The 26,743-nt window shown below is 40.6% G+C and overlaps 4 protein-coding genes across 7 annotated transcripts; 2 read left to right on the forward strand and 2 right to left on the reverse strand.

Annotated features, from left to right (window-relative positions):
- Positions 1–518: 518 nt before the first annotated feature.
- On the reverse strand, positions 519–25,173 carry LOC143469399 (flavin-containing monooxygenase 5-like). 3 transcript variants are annotated; one of them, XM_076967079.1, is made up of 20 exons: positions 24,066–25,173; positions 23,653–23,731; positions 13,954–14,178; positions 13,598–13,769; positions 12,744–12,821; positions 12,544–12,659; positions 12,334–12,476; positions 12,174–12,259; positions 11,947–12,073; positions 11,607–11,795; positions 11,266–11,419; positions 11,055–11,158; positions 10,512–10,610; positions 2,254–2,397; positions 1,896–1,990; positions 1,653–1,791; positions 1,378–1,552; positions 1,070–1,298; positions 888–1,004; positions 519–816 (listed from the first exon to the last, which is right to left on the reverse strand). In XM_076967079.1, the coding sequence occupies exons 3-20, from the start codon at positions 14,060–14,062 to the stop codon at positions 720–722; spliced, it is 2,373 nt and encodes a 790-aa protein (XP_076823194.1). In that variant the 5' UTR covers positions 14,063–14,178; positions 23,653–23,731; positions 24,066–25,173; the 3' UTR covers positions 519–719. The 3 variants fall into 3 exon arrangements, with proteins under 3 accessions (XP_076823194.1, XP_076823195.1, XP_076823196.1); XM_076967080.1 differs by having other exon boundaries at positions 23,653–23,823; XM_076967081.1 differs by lacking the exons at positions 13,598–13,769; positions 13,954–14,178; positions 23,653–23,731; positions 24,066–25,173 and adding an exon at positions 13,267–13,541.
- Positions 4,295–9,663, forward strand: LOC143469398 (1-phosphatidylinositol 4,5-bisphosphate phosphodiesterase zeta-1-like). 2 transcript variants are annotated; one of them, XM_076967077.1, is made up of 17 exons: positions 4,295–4,704; positions 5,122–5,298; positions 5,373–5,595; positions 5,744–5,870; positions 6,214–6,384; positions 6,551–6,715; positions 6,797–6,909; positions 6,999–7,224; positions 7,508–7,610; positions 7,747–7,841; positions 7,942–8,058; positions 8,163–8,302; positions 8,366–8,499; positions 8,581–8,757; positions 8,841–8,951; positions 9,079–9,222; positions 9,282–9,663. In XM_076967077.1, exons 1-17 carry the CDS (start codon positions 4,605–4,607, stop codon positions 9,380–9,382), a joined length of 2,424 nt encoding a protein of 807 aa, XP_076823192.1. In that variant the 5' UTR covers positions 4,295–4,604; the 3' UTR covers positions 9,383–9,663. The 2 variants fall into 2 exon arrangements, with proteins under 2 accessions (XP_076823192.1, XP_076823193.1); XM_076967078.1 differs by having other exon boundaries at positions 4,297–4,704; positions 6,229–6,384.
- Positions 14,735–18,534, forward strand: LOC143469303 (centrosomal protein POC5-like). Its single transcript, XM_076966954.1, has 11 exons — positions 14,735–14,913; positions 16,190–16,331; positions 16,430–16,534; positions 16,624–16,766; positions 16,861–16,959; positions 17,060–17,230; positions 17,304–17,483; positions 17,579–17,729; positions 17,813–18,015; positions 18,085–18,234; positions 18,372–18,534. Exons 1-11 carry the CDS (start codon positions 14,827–14,829, stop codon positions 18,441–18,443), a joined length of 1,503 nt encoding a protein of 500 aa, XP_076823069.1. The 5' UTR covers positions 14,735–14,826; the 3' UTR covers positions 18,444–18,534.
- On the reverse strand, positions 19,136–23,002 carry LOC143469304 (uncharacterized). Its single transcript, XM_076966955.1, has one exon. The coding sequence runs from the start codon at positions 20,702–20,704 to the stop codon at positions 19,724–19,726; it is 981 nt and encodes a 326-aa protein (XP_076823070.1). The 5' UTR covers positions 20,705–23,002; the 3' UTR covers positions 19,136–19,723.
- Positions 25,174–26,743: the final 1,570 nt, after the last annotated feature.

Raw genomic sequence — 26,743 nt, forward strand, 5'->3', positions numbered from 1 at the left:
TGTGTTCTTGATCAAAGGTTAATCGAAAACTTTTGTCTACTCCAGCCGCAGACTTGTCCGGTTGGATGCAACAAGACCCAGAGGAAGAAGCCTGTCCTGGGCGTGCACTGGTCGTTAAAATTCTTCTGCTCATGCGTTCATGACACTTGTGTTGTGCTCAAGCCTAAACCAACCTTGTACATCAGGGTTTGCATCCTGTGGTAATTGACCGTCGATAATGGCGTCAAAAGTGAATGCATCAAGTTGCTCCACGTGTAAAGCAATCAGCCCATAAACAAAATCCATGCGATCCAGGCATGTGACAGAGGCTTCGTATATAGCAATAGACAAGAGTGATATTCCAATAAAAGAAAACTGTTGTATTCGTTATATTCCACTGATCCTAATTCGCAGAAAGTGGTTTATATAAAAACAGCAGCTAACTTCTGGATTTCGGAGAAAGTTCAATCCTTGATTGGCGACACGTGCAAAGCTTAGTTTGTTATTTGAGGTAATTCATTTAACAGAACAATGCAAAATAGACACAACAATTAATACATTTTATTTTAAAAAGTTTTTATATAAACGCAGGCAGTAAAAAATTTCGCGAGATAAAATCACGATAAAAATTTCAATGCAACGGTTTCAATCAATAGAATGTAAAAAAAAAGATTTAATAAAAATCTTAAAACTGGAAAAAGCCAAAGTCTAAAGTTTGGTCAGACAAGATTAAAATGACGTCATCTTATATTAAAGACTTCGAGGCTGAGTTTCCGGATTGGGTCGTTAAATTTTTTCAAAAATATTCCCGGAACTAAACCTTCGTTGTTCTTGTACCTGCCATATAACAAATTATATCAGCGTACAAATTATTACGTAACAAATGAAGGTATTATAACGTGACAAACCTTGCTAACCACCAACCATCATCTTTTTTGTCGATGACTTGTAGTATGACGTCTTCACCGAAGCTAAGTTCGTCATCGTTTTGCGCGATGTAAGCTCTGGTGGTGACGTAATCATTCCTATAAAGTGACGAGTAATATCCTGGTTAATTCAGAGCAAGATGAATGCGATGACCTCGTCTCACCTTTCTGCTTGCCTGTCCGGTCTGCTCGCCGCCCCTGGATGACCTTTCACTGCTTTCAGAGCCCACACATCTGGTGACGTCATTGCTCGCAACCTTTTCCCTGAGCTGGCTTCGTTTTCATTGTGACGTTTTGATGACGTAATAGCAGAGTATTCTTCAGTCAGAAACGAGGCTGGGACGTAGCCGTAAGAATTTTCGCAACTTTCCAAACGTTTCACGAACCACCAGCCTAAATTAAATAAAGAGATTTCAAAATACAATAGGCCCATTCTCTACAAAACAAACTAGTAATTATGACGTCATCTTACCGGTTTTGCTTCTAACCAAAACTTCAACTTTTTCACCGGCGAGTAGTTCAATTATGTTATGACGTCGTTCAACGTCACACGGTGCATGATTCTCCATGGCAACGTAAATATGTTGATGTTTTGATGCTGCCCCCTGCTGGCGAGTTTCGCAGTTTCTTCGTGCCACCAAGGGGAGCTGTAGAACAATTAAATGACGTAAGATTTAGTCATAAGTGTCCCGAGCGACATGTTTCGAATCGCGACACTTTACTACGGAATATCATTTATAAATTTACCGCTTTTGATGGAACTCTACTCAAAGTCGCTCTGATGTCATCGTGTTTTTCTCTTTTTGTTCTTTCACGATCCTCTATTGTTACCTTGTGTTGCGTCATCATCGAATTTATGACGTAAAAATAAGTTTTCCCGCTTTTGCTGAAACAGCACGACAAAATATTTTAACCAGGTCACAAGTTAGAGGTCAATAAATTTAAACCAGACGAACAGATAGAAACATTCCAACCATTGATTAAACCCACCTCCAATTAGACGCGTTCAAATCTTCCGAAGAAAGTTTGAAGAACGCTTTGGTGGCTTCGAGATCTTGAGTAAGTCGAAGGTAGTAGATAAAAACCTGCCAGAACCAAACAACGATCAACACAATCTCATGAAAGTAAATGCTTCTAATGATAATTTGTGTGTCTAAGATTTCGTAACAGGGTTATTTATAAGTGGGCTATTGCAAACATTTCAACCGCAATTAGTAATAAAAATATTTAGCACGAGGTTTGGGCAAAAATTACGTCATACAGCATCACGCGATCTTGCTTTGTCGCGTGACCAAATAGACGACCGCATGGAAAGTTGAAGCTACGGTGAATTATTTATTGCACTCACTTGAAAGTAAATGTTGAGTTCGTCGATCATCCTCAGGTATTTTATTGTCCCGCTAGATGGCCTCATAGAGCCCCTGATGATCTTGCGACGTCTCTTCATCAAATAATATTTCGCTTCCTTCGCCACCCCGTCCTGGCCCATCTCCTGCGACAACAATCGATGCGCTTATGACGTAACACGCATTTACCAGAAAATGTAATTACCAGTCACACCTCGTTAATCCGGACCACTTTGTTTCGTCATAAAATATCGGTTTAGCGGGGAATCTGGATTACCGGAAAGCGAAAAATCAATCAATCTTGCAAATGCAGCACCGTATTCAAAAAGCAGTATGCACCTTACTCCAATTCAAAGTATGCGTAGGAGTTTAAAGAATGAAATTGCAACATTATTGTGCATAGATAATGGGCTATTGTTTTCGTCAACTAACTACTGTATCTAGGACAATCGTGATTCCTTTTCCCTTCACTCTTAATAATCCGGTTTATCGGATTTTATTGCTATTTATTTGCACATTTGTTCCAAAACGTTTATGTCGGAGTCGGACAGCGACGTTTCCGACTAAGGGCTAAAATGCATCATAGGAAGAAATCCGTTCCCGGCAGTTTTGTGTCGGATAGCGGGGATTCCGGTTGTTCGGGTTCGGATCAACGAGGTCTCACTGTATTACGTTCTATTGCGACAACAAACGTACTTTGTCAAGAGCGATTTGAAATTTTCGAATCTCGCTCAACTTCCGGTATATTGTCACGTGACTTCCGTCGTTCCAGGTGACCATAAAAATGAAAAGCTGAAAATAGACATCACATAAAATCAGGTAAGTTTGCAACCGACCGGTGCGAAGCTTACAACAAGTATTTCTTCTCACAAAAGCTTTCTTCGGTCTTGTCCGCTTATGAAGTCCAACGATCGCGCTCTCTTTTACTTTCTTGGCATCGTTTGTTGGCTCTTCGATCTTCGAGTAAATATCCTCTACTCCGCCGGAAATTTTCCCGTAATTTGCGGTGAACGTCGACATGTTTCTCGAGGCCGTCTTGAGCCCTTGCCAGCAATCATATTCCGCTTGTTCCATGACGTCGGTTCTGGCCATTTCCAAATAATTTTCAAGCAACTCAGAGCAAATTTTAAAATCTTGTAAAAAAATTATGGAACTTGAAATTATTTAACCAAGATTGCAGCCAACCATTGAGCTCACTAAGCTAAAGTGCGGAGCAAAGCGCGCGCAACCTCCAATTTATTATCTGGCTGGACAGTCACATCACGAATGAACACGTGACATGATATGAAGCCCTACTTCCGATTTAGTCCTACTATGCTGATGTCTATGCCAGATTTTTTCTTTGAATTATCCCGCTAAAAAGAATCAATTACCAGAGAGAATTGACTAAAATTTCGTGATTTACCAGACGTCTGCCATCCTGCGCATTAAAACCGAGCACTTATCGATGGTTGCTCATCAGAGTTACCTTCAAGCCAAGTAAGGTTTGAACGCGATTTCAAGCGCATCCGGTTGCAGGACGCCACCAATGTAACGCTACATATCACACACATCTGTGATGTCATAATCGTGTTGCAGGTGAAATTTTTGTTCAATTTTGCGCAATTATCAAACATTTTAAGATTTCTTTGTGAACTGTTAGTCTGCTGCATTGGGCCGTGAAGTTTCGTTCCTTCACAAAGAAACAAAGTTCTAAGAACGAGAAGCAATTTACTGAAACGATTTTGTTTTACCCAGAATACCAAACAGGTCGATTCCCACGACGCGTTTTGCTTTGTGACGTTTCAAATAAACGTGCAAGCTATATTCTTATCAAGCCGCGATTGATTTGCAAGATTGCTGCATTTCTATGCGTTCCCCCCATCATTCAATGATCTTGTGAAATTTCTATGGTGCTAAACAGGAACGCAAATTTTTCCGTCAACAAGGTTTTCATAAAAAGATTTTTAAGTCAATAGATTTCGACGTTTCTCTTCGATGGGTAATTTGTCATTTTAAAACGAAATAGTCGCTGAAGCGAAAAGAATTAATAAATGGGGGGGCGGGGGAACAAACAGAACCAGGCCGCCATTTCATCACGGCATCTGACGCGCACAAATCTTTGACAAATTTACTTTATGGCGGGACTACTTTGAGCAAATAGACTGCCAACACTCACCGAGCTCGTATAACTCGTTGTTGGCGACGACACAATCGTGGTTGTTCCGTCATAAACGACAGTACAAGCAGGCTTGCCTCGGATGAGTAGTTTTCAAAAGGAACTTGGTTAATTTTAGTTTCTAAAGATCCTGGACCCAGGCACGGTATTGGCAGGAAATGACAACCTAGTTTAGTTCAGATTCAAGTCTGCGTAATGAAGAGGATGGTCAGCAAAAGAAAATCCCAGAAAACCGGCGAGAACAGATTGCCTAAGGTTATTGAAGACGCTTTGACTTGCACAAAGAACAGATACAGTAAGTCAATGGGTCATGTGTTATGGCACGCGCTGATGTTGAGCATTGTACAGTCGCCAGCCTAATATAAGCGTATCAGTAAAACAGTTGATACTAAGCCTTTCGAGGCCGTGGTTACAACAAGCTAACTGTTCTTTGTTATGTTAACAAATATTTGTAGCTAGTTGCCTGTTAGTTACTCCAGGAACCTATATTTTAATTTCATGGTCTGATGTAACAATGAACACTTTGTCACACGCAATAATCATCTACGAGCAAGTTAGAAGCACAAATGTTCTATACATTACGCAATATCTACCACCATAACACAGGCCTATACGCAGGGTTGGGGCTAACTAGCTTGCTGGTCGCCAGTTGGGACGATAACATAAACATCACATTACCATAATTCAACGCTTATAAATTCTCTTTATGAAGTCACAGAAGCCTTGAATCGCGTCCGTGGAGGTGAAATCTTGTACACGACGCGCAGAAGACGATGGAATTCTAGCGCTCAGTCGCGATTCTGTCGACTCGAGGACGACCTGCTCTACTTCCGGTACGAAGCCCTGGGATGTGGTAATGTCATAATCGGGGGATTAAGAACAAAGAAAGGTACCATTTGAAGTTTTGTGACATATTTATGAGGTAACAAATCAACACTTAACCTCAAAACACTTTTATTGCAGTCGATTTGCGTCATATTCAAGTTTTACCGGCGCGTGTCGAAAACCGCTCCGTTTCTGGTGATTTGAACCGCGGCAATTACTTCACAATGATCTTCACAAATTCGTCACAATTGCCGCTCAATTTCATAACAATCGATGAAGAATCGGCAAAGTTGTGGGTCTGTGGCTTGAATTACCTCATCAAGAATGTCAAATCCCTGCAACCTCGCCTTCAATATGAGCTATATCCTTCATTTTGTTTGTTTAAAGCGACTGCGTGTTATGACCAGGCATCACGTTGAACTGCATTTCGGAAATCTTTCTATTAATATATTTCGACCATGGAGTGACTTGCTGTATTATGCCTTAACAAGTTGCAACTATGACGTCACATCAGTGTGGGAATTATTTAACACTTCCGACGCTGACAGAGACGGACACGTGACTCGATCGGAAGCGTTGAAGATTTTGGCCAAAAATGGATGTTTATCGAAGCGTGAAATAATGGCCATGTTTCCGGTATGAAGTAGTCATAATTGAGAGTTATTACGTCATAGAGCAGTGACACTGCAGCCAAAAGTCAGCTAAACTTAGAAACCCTTGTTTTTCTTGTTGTTTAGTAATCGACGTGTATGACGTCATAGTGGGCGATTTAGAAGAATCTCTAAATTTGAAAAGTTTTTTAATGGGAATAATTTAATAAAATTTGTAGACGTAGGCTGGTAGTTTGTGTCGGAAGTTATTCTAAGCCCATAAATTATAGACATGTTGGTTGAAAATAAAACGAGAAAGCGGCAAATATCCTGACCCAGTGCCGCGACAACATCAAATATTTAATAACCATGTCACGACATGGCGCTAGTTCGTTGTTGCACAGCATGGATCCAACCCGGCCAATACAGCTCTGCATTTCCACGCTTTCTTCGAAGCCTACAAGACGGTGAGCATTCGACCAGAGATCTGCGACATTTTCAACGCGGTGTCGGCCGACAAGGACTCAATCACTTCCCGGGAGCTTTATAAATTTATCCAGGTGTTGTCGCCTTGTTTGATATTTTACCATTTAACCAATCGACGTCAGCTTCAGAAATCGACCCAACGCAAATATAAAGGCTGAACTGCTGCCCGCTTGAGCAAATATTTGTCCGCAATGGAACTGATTTGCTGTGCACTTATTTCTTTGTTTGTTTATTTTGCAGGTTACTCAAAAAGAAAATGATGTCAACGAGCAAAAATGTGAACAGATAATTCTCGATTTTGAACTGAACGAAGAATCGCGCAATCGACGTTTGATGACGTTGAGGGGATTCCACCTTTATTTGACGTCAGAGTATTGCGAGATCTTCAACAGGAGACACGACCAGGTGACGTAATCATGACGCACGCTCCTCGGGCTTGCATCCATTGAAAGTAAAAAAAACGACTCACTGGTTGCTTCTGTGCAGGTATACCAGGACATGCGGAAGCCTTTATGTCACTACTACATTGCGTCATCACATAACACCTATCTGACCGGCGATCAGCTGACCGAACCTAGCAGCACCGACACTTACATGAAGTAGGTATCTGTGGTCGTGTTAGGTGCTACCCCGCACTCCTAGCACAACCAAGCATGTGCAGTTTGTGACGATTTGTTATCAACCGCAGCGCCTTGTTGAAAGGCTGCAGGTGCGTTGAGCTGGACTGCTGGGATGGTCCGGATGGGGAACCGCTCATCTACCACGGATACACTCTCACCACCAAGCTCAAGTTCAAGGACGTGGTCGAGGTCATTGGCAGATACGCGTTCGAGGCCTCCTTGTACCCACTCGTACTGAGCATCGAGAATCACTGCAGTCTCCCACAGCAGGCCAAGATGGCTTATTATCTGAAGGTGCGCCACCGTGTGATTATATATAACGTAATTATTAATATAATTTAGGTAATTAGTGGTAGTAGTTGATAACACATAGAATAGTTGGATTATCTGTGCGTTGATATTTTGTTCCTAATTCCTTCTTTGCGCATTGAACTTTGGTTAAAATCAAGTTAATGTTTTGATAAATTGAGAAAGGTTGAATGTAAAATATTTGCCCAGACTGGGGAAACTAAAGACCAAGTTACCAAAATTTCTACAAGAAATTAAATGCATTCCTTATTATGACGTAATATTCCAGACTATTCTTGGAAGCGAGTTATTGACGTCACCGCTATTGCCCGCCGACAAAGAATATGTTTTGCCGTCTCCGTCAGCGTTGCGAGGAAAAATTCTCCTCAAAGGTAAGTTTGAAACGCAAAGGTTTATTTTGACGTAACAATCAAGCTCTGTTTGCTCTCGATTATGACGTATGTCGTGTAGTAGGCGGTTGTTGAAATAAATGAGTTCGATGAACTATGACGTTAAGTTTTGTTACAGGAAAGAAAATAAAAAACGATTCTTCGAGTGACGCAGTTGCGAAAGATGACGCGATAGAAGATGATAATGACGTAATAATCAACCAAAACCAAGAGGTAGGAGTAAAAGCATTTGTTTGAAACTTTCTGAGTTATTCGACAATAACTAAGTCAAGTTGTCGTCGGCATCGATTAGAAATAATGATGGCTGTTACAGAACACACGATCCCGATTGTTCTTCAAAGAACGATCGAGCTGGCCCTGGTCACGCTCCACTAGGTCTACTTCTGCATCGTCATATTCATCCGCCAATGACTCATCAACAAATAATTCGGTAATCTTCGGTTTATTTGAGGAAAATGCTTTTAACCGATGACGTAATAAGCGGCAGAATAATCCCTCGTAGATCAGCGACTTCAACCGGTTCGATCTCCGCAGATCAAACAAAGATTATCCCCGAGTCTGTCGGACATGATCGTCTATTGCCAGAGCGAAAAATTCACCTCCTTCGACGTCTCCAATTTTCACGACGATTCGTTCCGGAAGATGTCATCGTTCTCAGAGAAGCGAGCGATGAGGTGTGAAGATAAGTAGGTCAAAATAGATTGACGGAACGTTCTGGAATCTTTTTTCTTCCCCAGACTGGCCAAGTCGAACCTCGATGAAGCGATTGAGTTCCACAAACTCAAGTTGAGCAGAAGTTATCCTTCTGGAACGCGAACAGACTCGAGCAACTACGACCCCCAACCCCTGTGGAACGCGGGATTCCAGATGGGTATGCGTGGTCCCACACACACACACACACACACACACACACACAGACGCAATTTGTGACTTCATTGACAACTGTTCGCAGTTGCGCTGAATTACCAGACCAAGTGTGATGAGATGGAAATTTACAGCGGAAAATTCCGCCAGAACGGAAACTGCGGGTACGTTTTGAAGCCGGAGTTTCAACGGAGAGCTGGATCCGCCGCAAGCTCAAGCCCGAAGCTGATTAAAATCCGCATCCTCAGTGGTTACCATCTCGCCGGTGAGAGAAACTATAATCTCAGTTGTCATAATATCTTATACTCACCTATTCCCTATGACGTCACAATGGAGTGTTTATGACAGGTGACGTATGTGGTGAGGAGAGGCGTCGGTGCTGCCCTGTAGTGGAGATCCTGGTGAGCGGGGCGGCCGAAGATAACACGAAAAGATCAACCGATCGTGATAGAACGGGGGGTAAGATTTAGAAGGCTAAGTGACGTTAACGTCATTGTGTGCACTTCTAGACATTCAGTATGACCTTTGCCCTCTCGAATGCGAGTCCAAATTGTGGTCGATGTTGCTCACATGGATATTTGTACAGACACCTTCCGCGATTGGAACGAGGACTTTACACTTCTCATAAGAGAGCCCGAGCTGGCCATGGTGAGGTTCATATTGCGAGATAAAAGCCGAAACCGCGAAAAAGTCGGTCAGTTCTCGCTCCCCTTTGCGAGCACAATGCAAGGTCGGTGCTTGGTGTGTTCGCTGTTGCTGTCTTAGTCTAACATGCACAGTCATTTCCAGGTTATCGACACATCCCTTTCCTCGACCGCAGCAGCATTCCGATTCGAAGAACGACTTTGTTTGTCCGCATCAGCTGTGAGGAAGCGCAGCCGTTGTCGTAGACATCCGAGAGCACCTTTGTGACGTAATAATCTATAGGAAAGATCTGCTGCGACAATCACGAGTTTTTTTATTGTGACATAACTAATGACGTCACAAAATTACTATAATCGTAAAACGGTGCCGGAATATGCCATTGTGACGTCTTTACCTAACAATGTTGATTTACCTTTTAATGAGTTGTACTTCTCTGAAAAACTTTTGCTACTTTTGAACAAATATCGATCAAATTGTAGCATTTTACTGATTTCATTTTTCAGAAATAAAAGTTATCTTCATTGCACGTGCGTTCATTTGGTCACAAAGTTGCATAAAATATTGCAGGCAAGTTCAAATTATAACACTGAGAATATGTTTCCACGTAAATAAGGTAGCCTATAGCCAGCAGTAAATGACAATCGCAAGCATCATTATGACGACATAGATGCTGAAATTAGATGTTTTTGGTTTTAGAACTTCTTTAGGAAGAGGTCGGGTGTGGAAGGGACGAAACATCCGGGACTTCTGCGTCATAATCATTTCCCGCGCTTTTCCCCACTTGCCCGGGCCAGATAATCGGAATTGGTATGAAGAGCAAATCTCGAAGAAGACCTTAAAAACAGACACGTTTCGCGGATGATTTCAAGGCGCACTTGACCTCAAACGAAGTTTTCATTCATAAATATGACGTCATAACAAGAGGCTTCTGCATGATGAGAAAGCGCAAGAAGTGAAATAAAAAAATTACGAGTGTTTCTAGTCAGTGGAGATGTTGTCATGTCACCAAAAACAACCGACAATTGACTAAATACGCACATGGTTAGCAGCTCAGTGATTTCAGTGCACGTGGCCGTGGTCAAATAAATTGATTATGGCAACGGCAAAACTGGACGTCGCACAAAATGATTTCAAGAAATGAATAAAAGCCAAGACTTCTGTTCGAGTAATTACGGTGCAAGTCGCTAAAATATTAAACAAGGTTTGAGCATTTCAGAGAGGTCACATGTGTTCATGGCTCCCTATAACTTGATATTTAGTGCTAAGTGGACTGCGTCCTTATTGTTAATTGCGTGAAACGTCTCCAATTGAGTTCAGAACCTCACTAAACCATTCAAATAAACATCAGCAGCAGAGTCAATCTATAGAACTCACCTTATTAGCCAACTTGTAGTCTGTGAGGAACAATTTTATCAGATTTGGCTTGACACCGATTTTCTCAGCAATCTGATCCATATAATCAACATGTTTCACCTGGAATGGAAAATAGTGTCATACCATGATTGACAGCTATGAGCACGCCACGCCAAGACATCAGCAATGAGTAACAGAGCCGGCCTAAGTAAGCCCAAGGCACAATGCAAGGGCTGATGCTTGATGGCGACTTGCCGATTTTGAATGACTTATTAAAATGGTAATGACGTGAATAAGGCAACAAATTCGTGCAAAATAGTTCTAACGAAGCTTCGCTTCATGCCGTGTTCCCACCAGGACACTTTATTTCGAGAAAAATTCAATAGTAACCGTGACATTTGCGAAACTAAAAGCTCTACTATTATTTTATTCTTGTTTTGTTATTCGACGATGAGAGGTCAATGCAGTTGCATCGTCCTCAGGCCGGCCCAGGTGAGAAAGGTTGTGGAGCAATGTCCAAGGAATAATAAATATCTTGACTTTATGCAAAATATGAGTTTATACTTCAAGAGTGTGACGTTGAGTTGAATAGAAATCATTTTTCATGGATCTGGCTTTTTCTTCAATGTCTCTCATCATTTCTGCCTCTAGTGGTAACTTTGCCAAACCTTATCAAGTAAAAGAAAACAATTCATTTTACAACAACATTCTTAAGATTGACATTCTTCATATATTTTATATCAAAACGTTATTGGGGAGAGCAAGATGTCACTACCTTTAAACACCCTGGTGGCCCATCTGCACTGCATCTCTGATACTGGATTGACGGCCCCTAAGGCTTGTATGTGGCCTATGACAGCCAGGGAGCTGCGATCAAGGTGGGGCGGCCACATATATTTGTACAAAGAGCATTCGGTGTTTCTTTTCACCTGGTATTCATCATAATATCTGCATTATTACCGCATAATAAAGAAATCAGAAACAAAGATATATTTTTAATGAAATGTGCAAACATGAATGAACATTACTTACAAAGTCATTTGAAGACAACAAATGAAAGAGTTGCTTAATTCAAATCCGGAAGCTATTCTCATAACACAAAATAACTCAAGTCACCTCCAAAACTGATGTGTCCAGGAAAGGGAAGCTGTACTTATACCCGGTCGCAAAAATCACAACGTCCACTACTTCCTCTGAGTCATCGACAAAAAGTGCTGAGTCACCAGTGAATCCACTTACGTTGCTTTTGATTTTGATGGATCCATTTATGATGCGGTTAGGTAGATCGTCATTAACTAGTGGGTGCTATTTTTTATCAAATATTTTAACTTAAACTTTCGAGTAAAGTTGATTGAATGAAGAAGAATGAAGCAAGCTTAGAAGGCAACAAGTAAGCTTAAATTTACAGCACACAGCACCTGCATAGCAACAAATAAAATAAGACATGCATTTTTACTTGTTCGGTCGGGGCAAATGTTGGTTTCAGTCCATAATGAGCATGGTCCATCTTTGCTGTCAGCATCCTCTCCAAAACATTTTGTATCATCTTTTTGGGAAGAAGTTTCGTCAAAAAGTCTTGATATCTTGACAAAATATATCAGCGTTTTTATTTCGTATGTTTTTTATTTCAAAAAACTTTCAATTAAACGTAGAAACTCTTTTGCCTTACATTTATACCAATACCTGGTCAAACCAACAAAATCGATTGGGACACCGTGAGGACCGACCCTGTGGAGGACCCAGGCACCACTTCCTGTGCTCAGGTACACCTGCGACATACAAATCAGAAAATTACTTTAACCCAACTACAGATTTCAATGTTTAGTGAGTTGTGTTAAAATACCTGCTTGGCGTGCCAGCTAAGCTCGACAGCGATGTCAGCGCCAGAGTTTCCCATCCCAATAATTAAAACATTCTTGTTTTCAAAACCGTGAAAGTCGCGGAAATCATGACTATGCAAAACTCTTCCATAGAACGTTTTTAACCCTGACAGAAACAAAAAATATTTTCTAATGAAATTGAAATCATCATAAAAAACAAAACACAGAACCACCTTCGAATTCATCAACAGGAAAATGTGGTTCCGCATGATGTCCCACAGCGACAAGAACAGCATCAAAGACATAACATTTTTCTTCACCTGTGACGTTGTTTCGAGTCTTGACTTCCCTATGACAAATAAATATGAAAAAAATCTTGGAAAGTAATTTGTGTGCAGTAACAATATGCAACTATGACGCAACAAATAGTTACCAGTTTTTCTCAGTTCCAGGCAAAGGCTTGCAAGAGAGCACCTCTGTGGAAAATGTGATGTGTTTCAGCAAACCAAATCTATGAATTTAAACAACAAAGTCAGTGTTATAAAAATTTTAATTGTCATAACTTACATGGAGTTGCTCCTATGCCTCAACCTTAAGAAGCAAATAATCCATATAAGCATGGACATGGCAATAGACTACAAGATGTTTTTCTATCTCAAACACATTTATCCACAAACTGATTTCAATGAATGCAAGCAATCTATAATGGAAGATGAACCTAGATGAATGCACAGTACTTTTCGAAACGCATGCTATATATATATATAGTTAAATAGTAATAAGTTTAATAACAATAAATGTTAAACACATGCACATGCTAAATGATTTCATGATTTCACAATGATTTACAATTTAAGGAACCAGGTGAGATGATTGTTGCCCCCAACACTTTGGTTGGCTCTTTGACATCAATTTATAATATATTTACAAAACGTGCTATCAAGCAAAATTTTTGCCTCATCGCACAATTTCCCATTGAAAGCTGGCCTGTTGTCATTTCCAGCCTGGTGCAGGTAAGGTATGCATGTGATACACTTCCTTATCAGGTCTTTATCACATCTCGAAAATGTTGCACTTTGCAGCTTGATCATTGGTGGCGAGTACTTTGGTGAACTTAGTTTGATGTAAGTCATAATTATACAGGGAGGGTATAGACCATTTTCTGGTTAAAACCTGGGTTTCCATGAAATAAGATAATTAACAAGATACAAATGATGCGTATTATATTAGGTTTTACAACTAGTTATAGCATTATACATATCCCATATGCAGCATAGTAGAACATACTTTTCTGCATAGCTGCGATAATACTGCAAGACTTTGGTATGGTGCATAAAATTTGGCCAATCTTCGGGTATTGGAAAATCAGAAAAGCACATCAGTTCTTTGCTTGTGTTGATAACGGTAGAACGATACACTGTTGCACCATCTTTACTACTTTTTTCAAATCGCCATAATCCTTTATGAAGAATTATAGATAATTTAATAAATGCAACACTGCTACAATCCAAATATCTGAATCACTTTTGTTTGTGCAGATATACTTGGCAAATTATGGTTTAGTTTAGCAAGAAATGAAATGCGTTTTATACAAAAATATCTGGCATTGAAGCATGCTTGGGAAGCCCATGCTAACAACTAACCTCCAATGTCATGGCTTTTTTCAAAGCAAGTTGGTTCCAAGTTTTCATCCAAGCAGCATTTAATCGCAGTCAAACCACTTGCTCCACACCCAATAACACAAACTCGCATCGTTGTGCTGTGGCACACACACAACCAAAGCTAAGGTTGTCAGGCTCGAAACTTGAAAAGATTGAACAAGCAAAAACGTTGTTGCAGATGATTGTCGATGCTTATACGGCGACTACCTGCAAAACTTTATTTGCTATCAGACCTATACGGTACACGGGTTAAATAATTATTTATTAACCGTCAACGACAACGCAAACACACTGTTTAATTCGCTCCTATCATATGCTCAATTGCTGATGCTGTCAAGCCAAGGCTCTATCAATTTACATCGTTTGTCCTGAAGAAAAAATGCCTATGTATGATCTTTACAGGAGAATAACAAATGAACCTGAACTTCCACAAAAAAATCTTCAGTTGCGAACCTTGCTAACATGCCAACAGAAAAATGACAATTCTGTACCTTGGGTTTTCAAGAAGAAATTGAAAAAATGTCACATTACCGCACATCATTGTCGTATTGGCAAGGATAACGATCGGGTTTAATTTATTGCAATTTTATAATTGCATAATATCCCCAACACATTCAACAGCAAGCTACAAAACGTTAATAATTACTGTTTTACTTTACTAGATTTGTCGAACCTTTTTAAAATTTGAATTCGCGTTTGTTTTGAAACCGGTGCTCATTGAAGCATGTCAATGCCAAATCATCCGGTAAAATCAAAATCGAAATATTTTGGACTTCTGAGGTTAGTCTAGTTTCATACTCGAAGAAAGTTTAGGATATTAAATTTTTGTCTTCTGTGTGCAAACTGCAAATCAAAATGTCTTATACAAGCGAAGACGGAGACGGTGACCCTTTAATTAATTCTGACACTTCAAAGGGAAGCTCGGTATCATCCGGACTGCAAGTAAGGATTAAATATACGGTATTGACCAGACTAGGCTAATAGCGTATGCCGAATAGGCTACGGACTGCCACACTCCTGTATACTAGTACATGGAATGTAATATTTATATGCACTGGACAACATAATGAATGACTGCTTTGCAATAATGTCGGCTATGTGGCATGTGATCTCCAGAAAATGTTGATTTTAAACATTTTTCTGTTTATAATAAAAACGATTTATGGTTATAATTACAGGCGCTCGACTACTTTGCAGTTACATCAGAGTAATAAATTCAGAATCTTTTAAAGGAATTTTACCACAGATTACAAACAAATCAAAAACTTTATATTTTTGTACGGTATGCGGCACAAGCTTTTAAATTAATTTGTTGGAGTAATGTGGATTTAGTTATAAATATATAAAAAGCAATTTTATCACTTTGCAATTAATTTACATTGGCGCAACAAGTTTAGCTTCATTAGATATTTTCTCCCAACTGCAAGTTTTTGACAATTGACTGTGTGTTGACTGATCATTTCTCATCACATTTGAAATCATAAAATCGTGCAAGGACGCAAGTGTTGGCACGATGCTGATGATGGCACAGGCTTACTATTTTTAAGACTATATATTGTATCAATTGAAGCAATGAAAATAGTTCTGTTGCTTTTAGCCTGACTCTTTTTTAGTTAGGATACCTCAGTTTTCTACTACCAGTAGCGTTCCTGAAAAGGTCGGTATTTTTCTTTGTGAAATGTAGAAATAACAGCACTAATTGCCCAAGTGGTCCATAGTTTTAAGAAAATTCATCCAAATTCTTTTTTTCACAAACATAAGTAAGCATAGTGCTATAAGTATGTTATTTTGCCTGTTTGAGAGCCATGTATGCTGCTCATGATTTCGTGAAAAGTTTGTTTAACTATTTTTATTATAAACGAAGTTAGAGCACTTTAGTGACCGTGGCCTCATTGCATTTAGAAGCCAATTTCTTTGATCTAAATATGATTTTAAATAAGGTTTAAGAAGTCCAACTTTCTTGTAGTTGCCAAGGGTTGATGGTGATTGGGAATACTACAAAGTTAAGAAAATTGGCGTTTTAGCACAAAAAAGAAAAATAGCAACTATACCAGTAATAACTCAAGATTTTGACATTTTTAGTGCTGTAATTTCCTTTCTGACAGATATAGTAGGAGCGAATTTTTTGTTAAAAAACTTACAAATACACTCCTAAATGGTCATGTTGGGTGAACAACTTTAAATTACTTGCTCACTAAAAATTAATGTGTGTTTTTAGGAAGAATACAACGAATTGCTGAAATATGCCATAGTAACACCAAAATGGGATCCTGAAGTCCAGCACACAAACATGCCGCTGCCCCAACTGCAGCTCACGGAACCAGATAATCTTCCTCTCACAACAATCGATGAATTTTCAGGTTGATTTTTTTTATTCAAAGTCTTGATATTAAGTGAATAGATGCTCCAGTGCCATGTTGTAAAAATGAGGCAACTTAGTTACCATTGTTCGATGCAGGAGTGAGTAGTTCCAGCAGAAGCAACGACGGAAGGGACAGTGCAATGGGAAGCGACGAGTTGACTTCAGATCGAAAAACATTCCGCGAACCTCCTCACCTCCCTGGTAGGCGCTATCATCCAGCTTGGTAAAACTTTAAATTGAACTAAAAAAATTAATGAGCTGAACATTTTGTTACTTGACTTTTCTTACAGACTTCCAGCCATTGGAAATTCAGGCTTCGTCCTATCACAAAACCCCAGTTCAGATTCACGATGTCAGCTACATTGACCCGGATTTTAAAAGAATAGATCAACGGCTAAAGAACTGGAACATTAAGCTTAACAAGATGGTGTTGGTGGGTTGCTATTTTCACTCGTGCCTCGCTTCCACGCCCCCGAGCATATTTTATGACGTCATCATACTGATAAAGTCATGTTTGGTGTGTGCAGGCGGAGATGAGCCAGACGAAGACTGACATCACGGAGCAGTATCGGAAAATGCTCCACTCAAAGGAGAAGGAGCACGAAGCCAGCATGAACAAACTCCAGGTGGGAAGTTGACGATGATGTGCGACGACAAATTAGCATCGCTCATGTGTTGTTAGTGCCACTTCTGGTTTGAGCTCTAATGGAAATAAATGCTTTCCAGAATGAGGTAGAAGATCTGAAAGAACTTCTTCACACGTGCGAGACGTCACTCGCGAGGAAGGATTCTGTCATCCTCAATCTGACCCGCACTCTGCAAACCAACAAAGAGAAGCAGGAGATGATGAGAGCGTTGTCGATGTGGAAGTTGCGTTTGAGCGACGAGAAGAGAATGGTGAGTGAAAATATCAACTGATTTCAACAGCACAAGTTTCGTTGTGACCGTGTTATTCTTAATGCTGCTTCAGGCTTTCACTTCAAACATCGCCAGGCGCCATCGAGATCGGGTGGTGGCGATTCGAGCGTGGCAGTCGTGGCGAGCAGTCGTGGAAGGGAAGTGGAGAGAGAAGGTGGAGAGAGCTTGCCAGAAGAAAGCGCAGGAAGTCTGCGTGACTCTCACAGATGACTATGAAGCAAAAATTGCCTCGGTATGCTCTTACTCCTGCCGAGTGTTCACTGCATATTACGAGCATGTGTTGGTCTGGTTGATAATTATCCATCATCATCTTCTTTCTCTCATCAGTTGAACGATGCGCTGCAAGCATCCAGGGATGAGGTTCTTCGTCTCAACGGCGAGCGTGAGAAGTACGAAGAAACTATGAAGAAGGCGTTCATGCGTGGCGTATGTGCACTCAACCTTGAAGCTATGTCAATGTTTGAAGGAGAAGGCAAAGGTTAATTCTGCATTATGACGTTCAATTGTTAGATAACAATAGTCAGTTATTTGCAACTCTTCAAATGTTTTCTCTCCAAGTAGATCCTGGCCAGATACAGACACTAGCTGCCGCTGTTGATGCCTTATCATGTGAACCCGAGGAGACATCACGAAACATCTCAAGCATTGACGTGAAGCGCGTTCATATGAACAGGGTTGACGTCATACCGACCCGTGATAACGGTGTTAGAAATCACGTGATACCGCAGACAAACGTTGTGCAGACCCTGGAAACGGCGTCATACGTACGTCATTAATGACGTTGATGTTTTCATGGTGATTTTCGCGCGTGATCTGTAATCTTTTTTTTCCAGGCTCAGATCCCGCCAGTGACGCAGAAGGCTACGAAAAGAACGTCATCGAAAAATTCCAACATGCGAGTTTTCCCCACTGGGGGCGCTGAGAGGCCGAGATCGTCACAGAGAATGAAGGTCGTAGTGAAACGTCATCACCCCAATGTACAGGTCGGTGCAATATTGACAAGCGTTCTTGCCCCCAGACACAAGCTCAGTTACGAAGACCTTGTTATTAAAGCAAGCGTTTTGTCGTGTTCTAGCGGTCAAGTGTGCTGAGCCCAGCATAACTTTGTTTTGTCTTGCAGAACGTGGTCACCCAGCAAACGCTGAAGCACGTCGCCAAATATCCCAACACCCAAAACAAACCGATATTGTGATGTCACATCGCCTTTGTGACGCCGCTTTCATGTGGAAAATTTGATTTTATTTCTGAAACTTAGTCAGTTTAATAAACAACCATGATCATTGTGTCATCCTTGTCTTGTACGAGGGGATTTCCCGCCAGTGCGTGCGAGCGCCAGATAATTGGATCAAGGTCGGCGCTAAATTGAGAGAAATTTAATTTGACTGGCGCAAGATACAGGGATAGGTCCGACATGCTTAACCGCAGGTGGTGGCATTAGGGTGGTCGACAGGATATTAAAAAAAAAATTGTGATTGACGGATCTTATTACAATGAAACACGTCTTGGAGCGATTCTTCAATAATTCCAATAAAAATGTCAAACTCTTTAGGCTTCTGATATTGCGGAAGAGTAGCTGACTCATTCAACCTGGCAACGTTGCGTAATGACTCGGCACTTTTCCGCTTATCACCGTCACACCCTGCCAAACTGGAAATTATGGAAAGTAATTTTATTTTCTGTGACGTCATTATTAGGCTGTATGATTGCAACAATTCAATTTATAATGTCAGAAAGAGGACATTTATTGGTAAATAGCAAACACATGCACAACAGAAAAGCCTTTTTTAATTCAATTCGTTGTAGAGTTTTTGAAAAATGACTTTTTTCGAAACATCTTAAGAAATACAAACAATGTCACTCGGGTACTGTGACGAAATCAGCGACTTTCTCAGATAAATTTAATTTTTATTGATCGTCTTTCATTTGTGGTCACTTTGGCACCAACGAAATACCGGGAGCTATCGTCATTTCAAAACAACTCTCTTGAGGATTAAAAGCGCTCAAAAGGAATCAAACAGAAAGAAATCACCGAAAGAAAATATTAAAACTACTGCTGCTGTTCGAAAAATTGAAAAAACAAAAAATTCCCATTCACTGCAAACTCCAGCCCGGACCGAGAGCATACGAAGAATAACAAAGTGCGAGAGCTTTTAGGTTCAATAATGCGACAAGAAAATAAATTCTGTACAAATGAGTTGCGTGAAAATCTTCCTACATTCAACTCAAGCACAAGAATCATGCACAACTATCGGAGTACGAACGCAAAATCATCGAGAATCGATTTAATAAGATAATAATCAACACTCACGCGATTTTTAGTAAGTTGCTAAACATAATACAATGGAAATAGTGGAGCGCGTAAAAAGGCGATATTCAAGAAAAAGTTGTCAATATAAGACAAACGCTTGCATATTCAGTCCAACAAACCAAACGTCATCAAAACACGAGACATCTCGGTACAAGTCTCTTCCACTAAACCGCTGAGCTTGACGTAGGACCGCTGCCGGTCGCCGTCACGCCATCGTACTCGATCGAGAAGCAAGGGAAGAGTCGCCTCTTCCAATCTGCGAAGGAGATCACGACCGCCACTATGTTGATCAGCAGGTTGGTCGTGTAGATGTTCGCCCAGAAGAATATGGGGGAAATCCCGTCGTGGAGAAAGATGAGCAAAGCGGAGGAGACGAGATCGGAGAGGACGCAGACCAAGGTGCAGACGCAGAGGCGGATAATCGTCTTCTTTATCTTCTCCTGCTTGGGCGGCATCTCGACCCTGCAACAGCAGATCTGGAGGTGGTAGTGCTTCGCCAGCGGATAGACGAGCAAGGCGAGGAGACAGGATTGGAAGATGAACGATATAGCGAAGAGCAAATAGCCGGGAAGACTGGATGGAACGCCGTTGGGGTAGCTGAGATCATAGACGCATCCTACCGGGGAACTGATCATGGTGAACGTGCTCAGGTAACTGGCCGCGGATGCTATCGACGTTCCGAGGATGCCGAAGAGTACGAGGACGCTGATCGCGCGCAAGAAAGGCGATCCCAAATGTCGAAGAGCACGGTGCCGGTACATCTTTAACTGCCGTGTCCATAGAATGAGGTAGAGGGAAGTCAGGGCGAGATGGAAGACTTCGACGAGCTGATGTAAATAAATGAGGCAAGCGAGATCCGATTTTCTTCCGAGACGGAGCTCTATCTGTTCGCATAGACATCTTATGAAAGCGAAAATGACGGCGACCAGACATAGCGACCCTTTTGACGAGAAATCAAGCAACTTCTGCCCAAATCCTTTCTTTTTCCCTTGATCAACTTTCCTCCTGGAACGAACTTCGAAGATGGAGAGAGCAACTACGAGGTAGAACGCGATCACGGTCAAAATCGCTGCAAAGAGCTCATCCCTCAGCCAAGGCCTTTTATAATACAAATAAACCGAATAATTCCGCGCGCTCGTGTTCATAGTCAGGCTACACAAAGAACCTAAACCGCTGTCTGCCGCTGTAAAACAAAGCAAAGAATCGTTGCTGTCTCGTTATGTTCTATTGTTACGACGGGTCAGAGAAGGTTCTCGCTGTGGTATCGCTTACAGACTTTCTAAACATTTTAAGGCTCTGATCTGTCTTCTATTGTTATGCAACCTTCGCATATATCCTATGTCAGGCGCAGCTTCTGATACTACGATCGATTCAACCGAACTATATTAAAGAAATTTCCACCTAAATCACCACTTTTCGTTGAAACCGCGGTAATTTGGCAAAAAGCTTAATTACCCCAAATTGGGCTCGGCCTTGTACGATCTAGTCTCGACATATTCGGAAACACGGGCTTCGAAGTGTAACAGATGTAACAACGAACCACTTGTGGTTGTGTGATCATCATTATCACTGTGCGAGCAAGCACACTTGACATCGAGTGCCTGGCTAGGGAGGTTAATTACGTACTGCGCCGTAACGCTGGAAACTGTGATTATACCAATTACTTGAACACTTATTACACCTTTCCGCCGCCGTTTCCCGAAAATAAGCGGCCTTTCATCTGTAACAATCGACACGAGCGCGGCATCCGGTTATCAAAGAAATAACTTGGAATATATTAAAGGAAATTAAACCTTTAATCGAAAGATTATGCTCTCTATGGAAAACATCCACTGTTTATTCAAACCTCGGCCTCTGAACCAGCTGCAGCCCTGTTCGAATCAGCAATGACTTTCCCTCTGACAGCTCATCTCCCTGCAGCGCTATTAAAAGCTTGTAGCTTGCTTTGAAGCGCGACCTTACTGAATTTACTGAGCCCGGACAGCGTTGAAAGTGAGAATAAATCGCTTTGTGACGTAATACTTGCATCGAGTTACCATTATTGGATGATCGACGAATGATGCTTTTTTTGATAAAATGAGGTCGATAAAGAGCGCCCCAAGCCAAGTTTGGGCGGTCATTTTTGCAACAATTGTCAAATGGTTTTAGCAAAATGACAAAAATGCAAATGTAATTGCAACGAAATTGAATTAAACTTAATGCATCGCGGCATCGACAAATACACTGACCGTTTATTCTGCAAAAATCCACATTCCAGAAATTGAAATTAGTACAATCACTTATCAACCTGGCCACGTTTATACGTCATAATATTCCCAAAATGTCGGTGTGACGTCAATGATGATTTAATTACTTTGAAGAAACAACAATTGTGTTATCTTTAAAAACAATGAAATTCGTGGAATAATTACGAGCGCCTCAGGATAGTGATGACAAATTGACTTGGTCACGAACTTGCACGAGACCAAATCGTCCAAGCGACCATATCAAAAGTATTACGTCATCAAAACCGCGCAGCAATCGGCGTCATATGAAGAAAAGAAGCGCAAAAACTTCTTAAGAAACCGAAAAACTTTTCTAATTGCTAAGAAGTGATGACGCTTAAGCCGTAACCTACGCTTGATATGAAATGCTAAGGCTAAGGCTATCTTTTATACTTCAAGCAATTATGAAATTAATTATGACCTCTGCAATTACACATTAAGTATTATGGCATGGGTCATAATTATAAATTATATAACTATAGTAATGAAGAATATCCTTTCAAATAAACAAGACTTGCGCGTCAGAAAACCTTTTTATGGTAAAACCTGGTTCGATATCGCTATAATGGCGAGTTGTGACGTCACAAAGATTAAAAGGAATTCAATAAAAACTATGAGTTATAAGAGAACGGAGTTGATAAGGCTGCAAAGACAGACAATGAAGAAGGAGCAACTACACACGGAAATAAGGGACGGCCAACACGCTGCAACGGAGAGGGTGTACCGTGCTAACAAGACGCTCTACTTTAGAATAAACTAAAACATTTCTACACTTTCCTCGAATTTAGTTGTTTTAAGTGAGATTTACAAGGGGCGCAGTTGGTTTTCTTGTTCATGTGTGCGTTGCATTTGCTGCTGTTTTTATGTAAAAGTCCAGTTATGACAATTTCACTCTTCAATAAAATAAGCAGAAAATAGTTGTGTAGAGCACTCCAGGTCTGCCGCCAGTGACCGAAGCAGACCTCTTTCATCTAGAACAGAGGTGACGAAGAATTTTGTGCCGCCCGCAAATCGTTTGACAATCGCTATTGCATGGCGAAGCAATCCTTCGAGACCAGCAGTCTTGAACTTAATTTGACCTGTTTCTAATCTTTGCGCAATGCGATATCAAAAGCTGATAGCACCAATGAGTCGCAGCAGTTTGTCTTCAATAGATTGCCGCACTCAACCGACGTATTTTTTGTGGCCTAAAAACCTGCCCAATGAAACGTTTGCGCTTGAATGTTAATTATTACGCAAACTTTTACTGGTTACTAAAAAGTTGGGTGGCCCGCTTACTCAGACGTAACTGACAAAGTGGCCCGCGACAGCGAATATGATCGCCAGCCCTGGTTTAACAACCGTTGAATAATGCACAATTATCGGGTGTCGGGTTACAACAGCTATTTGCTTAAATATTGCACAAGTTATATACCACCGCTTGAATTAAGAGAGCAATAATTAAACTTAATCAAGTGTTTTAAGTTATTCAATGTGAGGCCGCTTTTTAAAAATGACGTCATCTTTTGCCCGATGACGCGCTTCGGTTAGGCGAACCTGGATCAAGTAATTTCATCTTTTTATCTGATTTGAGCGAATTAATTTGCAATAGAGAGATCGCTAAACCACGGTAAAGGACAGGTTCTGCACACAAAGTAATGCCGCGTGCCACAGTTAATAATCTTATGAACTGGTTTGTCGGTGCAACATATTAACACGACTGACGTCATCAACATCAATAATCTCCAATTTTTCCGGTTTGTTCTTTGTTTGCGAAGTTGTTATTTTTTCTCTGTCACGGTTGGAATTTTAGTTTCGTTTCTCCACAAACAATGACGAATTGTTCTCACCTGTAATCGTCATAATGCGGCCGGGAGATGGTGCGCAGCCAAACTTGACGCTTACGTCGAAGCATAATGACGTATTTATCTGTCACAAATAAGCGATTGTTGTTGGATGCTGAAAAGTGTCGCGCTTGCCTTTGATTTGATAAATATCACAACAAGGAAGAAGCGAGACGCCTGAAAATACAGGTTTGCTTGGATCGCTTAAAGTTCTGAGATCCTGTGGGCTGTTCATGGGCAAACCTAGAAGCGATTTCAAGTTGTCTTATTAACCATCTAATTAACCGATCAAGTGATTCAAGCGAACCAGTGTAATTTGTAGGTACCATAGAAACACTATTTTTACCGGTTCACAGCGAATTTTATTCCTTATGCCCTACCATAGACACACGTGACTTCACACACTGACCGATTGTTACCTCCGCTTAGTAGCCATCGTCTTGCCTCGATATCCTGAGCGATGCACAGTTTTTTTGGCACGGGGCTTCGTAAATTTCTACCATTGCTGATTTGCATAAAATACTTCCAGTTCGTATTAGAACCCGGTCATCATGTTTCTACAAAACCTTCATTTGATTCCGACTGTTTCACCGGAAGAATGTTTTTGTTCAAACTGATTTTGTTTTGACCTTGTGAAGTGAAAAAATTAACAAATTCACCTGAACTGAAGACCTCAACCTTGTTGAATTAGTGACTTAGTCTATTCAATTCTATTCAAATCTGTTCAAATACTTTAGCGTCATATCCTGCTCTACTAAACTTTTCAATTGTTGGCGTTCTCTTCTATAAAGACGGGCTGAGCTTAATTTGCTCAAAACAGTTGAAAGCAAAGCAAGCATCGGTCTTTTAAAAAACAAACTGGAAGAGGTTTCTGTAGTTCATGATTGCCGCCTGCATTACAACCTGCTCCAAATATGCTGCGTGTTCTAACGGATCATCTTTCAACAGTCTGGCTAGAGGAAGCGGGAAACTGTGACGTTACAATGCTTATTGCTATCAATTCAGCCTGGAATTGATCAGACATTATGCAGCGTTTGCCGCAGCTCAGTGCAAATCAGCTTCTCGGTTAAGTCAAATCAGTTCGATTCAGACCTGTGGCTCGGTGAAATATTCGCCACGAGCGATGACGTCACGAGTTGTCACAAAGCAAATTAAATCGTTAAAACTTTTTGAAACACGCGCAGTGACGTTTGTATCAAACGTTTCCTAGTTTGTGGGGCAGGTCATGACAAAAACTTATCGAGTCATTCAAGGAATTATTTACTTTGAAACATTTAATTCATTAAAAATTTAGGATGAAGATTTCCGAAAACTGTTTGCTTATAATCACGACAAAGTAATTTTAGTTTCTCCAAAATCAGAAATTGCGCTTGAGAAGAGTTTGAATTTTACCGAATGGTGGCAGCAGAGCGCAAACCTGCCGTCAATACCCAGTCGGATTTCTATTCTCTCCATGAAGTAAAACTTGACAGAAAACTTGATTTTAGTTTCTTTACAGGATCCACGTGACCGCCCATAAAATCGTTACGTAAGCTTGGTTTCTTAATGGGGGAACTCCGGAGAAGCTAAATAAAGAAAAAGAATTAGCCGCTGGTTTAGGCCAAAGACAACTGTAAGATGGACTAAAGACTTGTCACGTGATCAAAACAATGAAATTCAATCAATGAAATTCAAAAGAAACGTAAAAAATAATTGTATTTATACCAAGATTAAGCTTGTTTAAATACGATTAATTTCAGGATTTTTTGGTCATTTTACTTAAAGGATTTTATTGATCGTAAGACTTGCTTTAATTTTTTTGGGCCGTATTAGACAAGTCACGTTTCAACTGTTGGGGAGCCACGCCACCATTACGCCACTACCAAAGCCATTATTTCAACGTCAGTGCCAGACAAAGTCAAGTTCTTGAAATTGAGTTAAATTTCCAAAACAATTTCCAAAGCATCGTCTCCTGCTGTCGTCATGACAATCATCGCTCCACGTCAGTCTGACTGTTCAGGCGTGACCGATTTTCCAATCGTTCAGTTTCAGTCCATCTAGTCTAGTAATCTAGTTCATGCTTAGAATGTGAATATGTCTTTCTCGTTTATTTACGTCTTGCCTTGGCAACCAGTCATAAAGACGAACAACAATAGGCAGGTGAGGTCATAATAGTCTTTGTTTTGTAATAAAATGCCATTGTGTCATCACTCATCACTCATCAGTCATCACATAACATCATCTTGTGCTTCAAGAGGTATATCACTGGTACAACAAAAGAAAAGAATTCAAGATAAAATTTTATAGAAAAACCACAAAACACGTGAAATCCAAGAATGCGAATTAATTTTGCAGCCAGTGAACGTGTTCAGGCCTAAGATGTGGTTTTCAATGAATTAATGATTTTTATTTCTCCGCCAATTTATTTTAGGTACTGTCAGGCGTCTGACGTCATGAGATGTAGAAAACATGTTTTTGGCAGAAAATCGATGACTTTCCAAAAACGAACGCGATTTAAAGCGAACATCGACCGCGGTCAGGGAGGAAAAAATTAAATGTCAAATATGTTTGAATAAAATTATCAAAAGATAAATATATGATGAATCAAAATTCGTGGCACAAATACTTAACCGCGAAAAACCGACAAACAGCGACTAATTGACCACAAGTAGCTCGCACAGGTCAGGTCCTGAGGAGAACGGACGTGCGATGGGTTAATTTTAGCGAATTAAGTTTTAATTAATATTTGATTTAAGTTTATGTATGTTATAAAATTCAAGAAGAGATCGTGAAAAAAGCTTTGAAAGTGGAAGATGTTCCAGTGAAATGGTGACAGCCAATATTTACCAACGCACCTACCGCCATTTCGTTGAAATTCTAGACCCGGCCAAGCTTATATAGCACGTTTTTTGCTAACAGTGACGTCACAAAAGTTCAGCGCGTAATTCTGGTGGCGTGATGTTTTGTGTACAAAGGTCGCTTCAAAGTGGACTTTGCACGTAGGCTTCGGTACACGCAAGATTAGCCTGACATGGTGGGCAAAGGTTCGTTTATGATTTTTTTCTTCTTCAAAACCTGTCGCCACTTAAAAACTGTGGACTTTGCGCCTGACTCATTC

The sequence above is a fragment of the Clavelina lepadiformis genome, chromosome 8 (genome assembly GCF_947623445.1).
Source record: "Clavelina lepadiformis chromosome 8, kaClaLepa1.1, whole genome shotgun sequence".
Classification (NCBI taxonomy): domain Eukaryota; kingdom Metazoa; phylum Chordata; class Ascidiacea; order Aplousobranchia; family Clavelinidae; genus Clavelina; species Clavelina lepadiformis.

Coding starts and splice junctions, on each gene's coding strand:
- LOC143469304 (XM_076966955.1), bottom strand. CDS start 20,704: ATGAACACGAGCGCGCGGAATTATTCGGTTTATTTGTATTATAAAAGG.
- LOC143469398 (XM_076967077.1), top strand. CDS start 4,605: ATGAAGAGGATGGTCAGCAAAAGAAAATCCCAGAAAACCGGCGAGAAC. Junction 6,385..6,550: donor AGCTTTATAAATTTATCCAG/GTGTTGTCGCCT, acceptor TTTATTTTGCAG/GTTACTCAAAAAGAAAATGA. Junction 7,611..7,746: donor AGGAAAAATTCTCCTCAAAG/GTAAGTTTGAAA, acceptor GTTTTGTTACAG/GAAAGAAAATAAAAAACGAT.
- LOC143469303 (XM_076966954.1), top strand. CDS start 14,827: ATGTCTTATACAAGCGAAGACGGAGACGGTGACCCTTTAATTAATTCT. Junction 16,535..16,623: donor CGAACCTCCTCACCTCCCTG/GTAGGCGCTATC, acceptor CTTTTCTTACAG/ACTTCCAGCCATTGGAAATT. Junction 17,730..17,812: donor GTTTGAAGGAGAAGGCAAAG/GTTAATTCTGCA, acceptor CTCTCCAAGTAG/ATCCTGGCCAGATACAGACA.
- LOC143469399 (XM_076967079.1), bottom strand. CDS start 14,062: ATGCGAGTTTGTGTTATTGGGTGTGGAGCAAGTGGTTTGACTGCGATT. Junction 2,398..10,511: donor ACTACAAGTTGGCTAATAAG/GTGAGTTCTATA, acceptor TTGTTGTCGCAG/GAGATGGGCCAGGACGGGGT. Junction 1,991..2,253: donor AACTCAACATTTACTTTCAA/GTGAGTGCAATA, acceptor TGGTTCTGGCAG/GTTTTTATCTACTACCTTCG.